The sequence below is a fragment of the Oncorhynchus mykiss genome, chromosome 18 (genome assembly GCF_057628025.1).
Source record: "Oncorhynchus mykiss isolate SJ-2025 chromosome 18, ASM5762802v1, whole genome shotgun sequence".
NCBI lineage: Eukaryota > Metazoa > Chordata > Actinopteri > Salmoniformes > Salmonidae > Oncorhynchus > Oncorhynchus mykiss.
Genome location: NC_143039.1, coordinates 38145028 through 38151007, shown reverse-complemented (window position 1 = coordinate 38151007; position 5980 = coordinate 38145028). Strand labels below are relative to the sequence as shown.

General features: G+C 49.7%; 1 protein-coding gene across 1 annotated transcript; it reads right to left on the bottom strand.

Moving 5' to 3' along the window:
• Window positions 1–1625: 1625 nt before the first annotated feature.
• LOC118940974 (ubiquitin-conjugating enzyme E2 A-like) lies at window positions 1626–3456 on the bottom strand. Its single transcript, XM_090206647.1, has 4 exons — window positions 3407–3456; window positions 3157–3182; window positions 2207–2295; window positions 1626–1772 (listed from the first exon to the last, which is right to left on the bottom strand). The coding sequence occupies exons 1-4, from the start codon at window positions 3454–3456 to the stop codon at window positions 1626–1628; spliced, it is 312 nt and encodes a 103-aa protein (XP_090062773.1).
• Window positions 3457–5980: the final 2524 nt, after the last annotated feature.

Genomic DNA, 5980 nt, shown 5'->3' with positions numbered 1-5980 from the left:
CGGTCAAGCAGAACGGGCCAATCAGACTATTGGTCGCATCTTACGCAGTCTTTCTTTTCGCAACCCTGCGTCTTGGTCAGAACAGCTCCCCTGGGCAGAATACGCCCACAACTCGCTTCCTTCGTCTGCGACCGGGCTATCTCCTTTTCAGAGTAGCCTCGGGTACCAGCCTCCGCTGTTCTCATCTCAGTTCGCCGAGTCCAGCGTCCCCTCCGCTCAGGCTTTTGTCCAACGTTGCGAGCGCACCTGGAAGAGGGTCAGGTCTGCACTTTGCCGTTATAGGACGCAGACTGTGAGGGCTGCTAATAAGCGTAGAACTAAGAGTCCTAGATATTGTCGCGGTCAGAGAGTTTGGCTCTCCACTCAGAACCTTCCCCTTAAGACGGCTTCTCGCAAGTTGACCCCGCGGTTCATTGGTCCGTTCCGTATTTCTCGGGTCATTAATCCTGTCGCAGTTCGACTTCTTCTTCCGCGATACCTTCGTCGCGTCCACCCGGTCTTCCATGTCTCCTGCATCAAGCCCGTCCTTCGCGCCCCCGCTCGTCTTCCCCCCCCCCCCCCCCATCCTTGTCGAGGGCGCACCCATCTACAGGGTCCGTAGAATTTTGGACATGCGTCCTCGGGGCCGTGGTCACCAGTACCTCGTAGATTGGGAGGGGTACGGTCCTGAGGAGAGGAGTTGGGTTCCCTCTCGGGACGTGCTGGACCGTGCGCTGATCGAGGATTTCCTCCGTTGCCGCCAGGTTTCCTCCTCGAGTGCGCCAGGAGGCGCTCGGTGAGTGGGGGGGTACTGTCATGTACTGTCATGTTGTGTCTTGTCTCTGTCCTTTCCCTTCACCCTGTCTCCCTCTGCTGGTCGTTGTTAGGTTACCTTTTCTCCCCCTCTTTCCCCCAGCTGTGTCTTGTCTCCTCCTAACCACCTCGTCACCCCTTTTCCCACCTGTTCCCTTTTTCCCTCTGATTAGGTCCCTATATCTCTCTCTGTTTCTGCTCCTGTCCTTGTCGGATTCTTGTTTGTTGTGTTTCATGCCTGAACCAGACTGTCGTCATGTTTGCTGTAACCTTGTCTTGTCCTGTCGGAATCTGCCGGTCCGTCTGAGCCTACCTATGTTTGGTAATTAAAGAAGCTCTGTTTAAGTTAATTCGCTTTTGGGTCCTCATTCACGCACCGTAACAGTTGTATCATTTTACTGCAAGAAATGCATAATTCTGCAGGAGTTAATATTATATTAGGCTACATTTGTGTCACGACTTCTGCCGAAGTAGGTGCCTCTCTTCCGCCGAAGTAGGTGCCGATGTACGTTTCATTGTCCATTTGTTTTTTCTTTATTGTACACATCTGGTTTCCGTGACATTATTATTTATACACTATTTTACCCTCTGGTTCCCACATGTTTTGTTCGTGGTTAAGTGTTGCTATTTCTGTGAGCTGGAGGATTGAGATGTGAGATGGAGAACCTGTAAGATACCCCCCTTGGTAGAGCAAACCATTAAAGTGCACATGATTTCTCAAAAACAAAAGAGAGAAAGGAGAATAAGAAATGACTCACGAATCACTCAGCTACGCTAAATCAAACAACGTTCCAGAACGTTCTTTGGGAGGTCAGAGGTCATCTCGAGGAGGGTCAGCTGTCCCTCCAGTTCTGCTTGATGATGGCCGAGACTCTCTTCTCGTACCGAGACTCTCTTGGCCGAGACTCTTTGTTTTCCTGGTACAGCTGTGCCGCTTGGCTGTTTGCAGGACTGTTGGGATTTGGTTTGTCCAGCAAAGACTGGAAAGACAAGGAAGAAGTTCCATGACCAAACAGCAACAATTAAACATGATGGAGGTAAGTTTAAATGTGTGTATGGATCATAGACATTATGGATAGATTACACTAGTGCAGGGTTCTCCAACTCTAGTGGAGCTACTAGCTGTGCAGGCTTTTGTTCCAGCCCTGCAATAACACACCTGACCCAGCTACTTATGGTCCAGACTCTAGAGAGAAGACCATGATTAGTTGAATATTTCAAGCAGGTGAGTTACTGCAGGGCTTCACAACCAGTAGCTCTCTGGGACAAGATTGGAGAATCCTGCACTAGTGTCATTGTGCACTGTACATTAGTTATGCATGCCACTTCCTTGATCTATGCAAACACACTGTGTAGACATACTGTGCATATGTGGTCAGTTAACTTTGATCATGAGGTTGTCCATACAACATACCTGGACAGAGGTGAGAATTGATGATATATCATAGGTTGGACTCCAGCGATTCTGAAGAATATCGAGACATATACTGCCATCAGCATACACTGGGGGATAGAGGAAACCACAAGAACAGGATCAAAGCACAATAGTAACAAATTACATTCCGAAAAGGAAAAGAAGACAAATGCCATACTATTTGGATGAAACATCTTAGAGACGAATCTGACTGTGGGTGGTTTGTTTGGATACTCTTCCATGACCTCAAAATCAAATCAAATCAAATTTTATTGGTCACATACACATGGTTAGCAGATGTTAATGTGAGTGGAGTGAAATTCTTGTGCTTCTAGTTCCGACCGTGCAGTAATATCTAACAAGTCATCTAACAACTTCACAACAACTACCTTTTACACACAAGTGTAAAGGAATTAATAAGAATATGTACATGTAAAATATATGGATGAGCGATGGCCAAACGGCATAGGCAAGATGCAGTAGATGGTATAGAGTACAGTATATACATATGAGATGAGTAATGTAGGGTACGTAAACATTATACAAAGTGGCATTGTTTAAAGTGACTAGTGATACATTTATTACATCCCATTTTTAATTATTGAAGTGGCTAGAGATTTGAGTCAGTATGTTGGCAGCAGCCACTCAATGTTAGCGATGGCTGTTTAACAGTCTGATAGCCTTGAGATAGAATCTGTTTTTCAGTCTCTCGGCCCCAGCTTTGATGCACCTGTATTGACCTCGCCTTCTGGATGATAGCGGGTTTTGGTAGCGGGCCATGTCAGTGGCAATGTATTGTCCTCAAAGCGAGCAAAGCGAGCAAAAAGTTGTTTAATGGATGGGAGAGTTGTGAGACAAAGAGCTGCAGCAGATCAAGTGAACTAACACCAATGGTATCTGACATGACATGTATAGGCTTCAGATGTCAGAACGAAGGCTGGCCTACTTACCATCCTCAAAAGGTATTCTCTCTGGCCTGCAATGGAAATAATGCATTGAATGACTTACTCTCAGAGAACCTACATCAAGTGGTCTACATGGTCTTATGGATCTGTCAGTTGATTCTACTTTGGACTGGCTTAGTAAACAAAATTCCGTCCAAGGAGGCGAGATGTGCCGGCAGTGTGTACCACCGACAACATTGAGTCACTATTAGTAAATACTTGTAAAAATGTCCATTCTTTAAAGTTTTCCTTATACCTATGTCTGTCCTGTGTAACAGCAAGCTTTCTTTTGGTGCTGAAATCCATCGTTTTTGATAAGAGTAGCATTTTATGCAACCTCTGCCAAGGAAGCCGTTGTTTGTTATTAAAGGAGAAGGAGCAGCCTGTATTTTTTGGTTTGGGCAGGGGACAAATAATGCAATTTATTTAAAAAATATGGATTCCAAATCCAACTGACAACTCTATAACAATCAGGACAAGCACAGGTTCACATTAAGCATTCAAGAATGGAGATTTATAAAGGTATCGAGTGTGTCACGCCCTGGTCTAAGTATTTTGTGTTTTTCTTCATGTATTGGGTCAGGCCAGGGTGTGGCATCGGGTTTTTGTATTGTGGTGTGTTTTGTCTGGGGGTTTTGGTGTGTATGTATTGGGATTGTAGCTAGTGGGGTTATCTAGCAAAGTCTATGGCTGTCTGGAGTGGTTCTCAATCAGAGGCAGGTGTTTATCATTGTCTCTGATTGGGAACCATATTTAGGCAGCCATATTCTTTGAGTTTGTTGTGGGTGATTGTCCTTAGAGTCCTGATGTCCTTGTTCTGTGTTAGTTTACACAAGTATAGGCTGTTTCGGTTTTCGTTACTTTTATTGTTTTTGTAGTGTTTGTGTTTAGTGTGTTTTTTCATTAAACATGAATCGCAATTGACACGCTGCATTTTGGTCCGACTCTCCTTCTCACCAAGAAAACCGTTACAGAATCACCCACCACAAACGGACCAAGCAGCGTGTCAACAGGCAGGAGCAGCCCAAAGAGGAGATGCGCTATAAGGATTTCTGGACATGGGAGGAAATCCTAAACGGAGAAGGACCCTGGGCTCAGCCTGGAGAATATCGCCGCCCCAAAGAAGAACTGGAGGCGGCGAAAGCGGAGAGGTGCCGGTATGAGGAGGCAGCACGGCGACTCGGAAGGAAGCCTGAGAGTCAGCCCCAAAAATGTATTGGGGGGGGGGCTCAGGGAGAGTGTGAGTCAGGAGTCAGACCTGAGCCAACTCTCCCTGTTTATCGTGAGGAGCCAAGGAGGAGACCAGAACCAGAGCCGGTGTTGGTGAGCGAAACAGAGACTGTGAAGGAGTTAATGGGGAAATTGGAGGAGAGAGAAATGAGGGAGTTGCTGTGTTGGTGCTTTTTGCATGGAATTCGCCCGACGGAACGTGTCGGGGATTTGATGGCACCCGGGTTAGCGCTCCATACTCGTCCTGAGGTGCGTGTTAGTCGGCTGGTGAAGTTGGTGCCAGCCTCACGCACCAGGCCTCCTGTGCACATCCCTAGCCTTGCACGTCCTGTGCCAGCACTGCTCTCAAGATCTCCAGTACGCCTTCACGGTCTAGCCCATCCTGTGCCACCTCCACACTCCAGCCCTCCGGTAGCAGCTCCCCGCACCAGGCTTCCTGTGCGTGTTCTCGGTTCAGTACCACCAGTACCAGCACCACGCATCAGGCCTACAGTGTGCCTCGCCTCTCCAGCGCTGCCGGAGCCTTTCTCCTCTCCTGCGCTGCCGGAGTCTCCCGCCTGTTTAGCGCAGCCAGAGCCTCTCTCCTCTCCTGCGCTGCCGGAGTCTCCCGCCTGTTCAGCGCAGCCAGAGCTGCCAGCCTGCATAGAGAAGCCAGAGCTGCCAGCCTGCATGGAGCAGCCAGAGCTGTCAGTCTGCATGAAGCAGCCAGAGCTGTCAGTCTGCATGAAGCAGCCAGAGCTGTCAGTCTGCATGAAGCAGCCAGAGATGTCAGTCTGCATGAAGCAGCAAGAGCTGCCAGCCTGCATGGAGCAGCCAGAGCTGTCAGTCTGCATGAAGCAGCCAGAGCTGTCAGTCTGCATGAAGCAGCCAGAGCTGTCAGTCTGCATGGAGCAGCCAGAGCTGTCAGTCTGCATGGAGCAGCCAGAGCTGTCAGTCTGCATGGAGCAGCCCGAGCTGCCAGTCTGCAATGAGCTGCCAGTCTGCACGGAGCTGCCAGTCTGCACGGAGCTGCCAGTCTGCACGGAGCTGCCAGTCTGCACGGAGCTGCCAGTCTGCACGGAGCTGCCAGTCTGCAAGGAGCTGCCAGTCTGCAAGGAGCTGCCAGTCTGCACGGAGCTGCCAGTCTGCACGGAGCTCTCAGTCTGTAAGGAGCTGCCAGTCTGCAAGGAGCTGCCATTCTGCACGGAGCCGCCAGAGCTGCCAGTCTGTAAGAAGCCGCCAGAGCTGTTAGCCTACATGGAGCAGCCAGAGCCGCCAGTCAGCATGGAGCAGCCAGAGCCGCCAGACAGTATGGAGCAGCCAGATCTTTCAGTCTGCCAGGATCCGCCAGTCAGCCAGACTCTTCCAGATCTGCCAGTCAGCCAGACTCTTCCAGATCTGCCAGTCAGCCAGACTCTTCCAGATCTGCCAGTCAGCCAGACTCTTCCAGATCTGCCAGTCAGCCAGACTCTTCCAGATCCGCCAGTCGGCCAGGATCCGCCAGTCGGCCAGGATCCGCCAGTCGGCCAGGATCCGCCAGATCTGCCAGTCAGCCAGGATCTGCCAGTCAGCCAGGATCTGCTAAAACCACCAGCCAGCCAGGATCTGGTAGATCTACCTA

Bases quoted from the DNA above. Each gene is read 5' to 3' on its own strand.
- LOC118940974 (XM_090206647.1), bottom strand. From the start codon at position 3,456: ATGGATTTCAGCACCAAAAGAAAGCTTGCTGTTACACAGGACAGACAT. The intron at 2,296-3,156 runs GTAAGTAGGCCA...TCTATCCCCCAG, and splicing joins GAGAATACCTTTTGAGGATG to TGTATGCTGATGGCAGTATA. The intron at 1,773-2,206 runs GTATGTTGTATG...TTGTCTTTCCAG, and splicing joins CAATTCTCACCTCTGTCCAG to TCTTTGCTGGACAAACCAAA.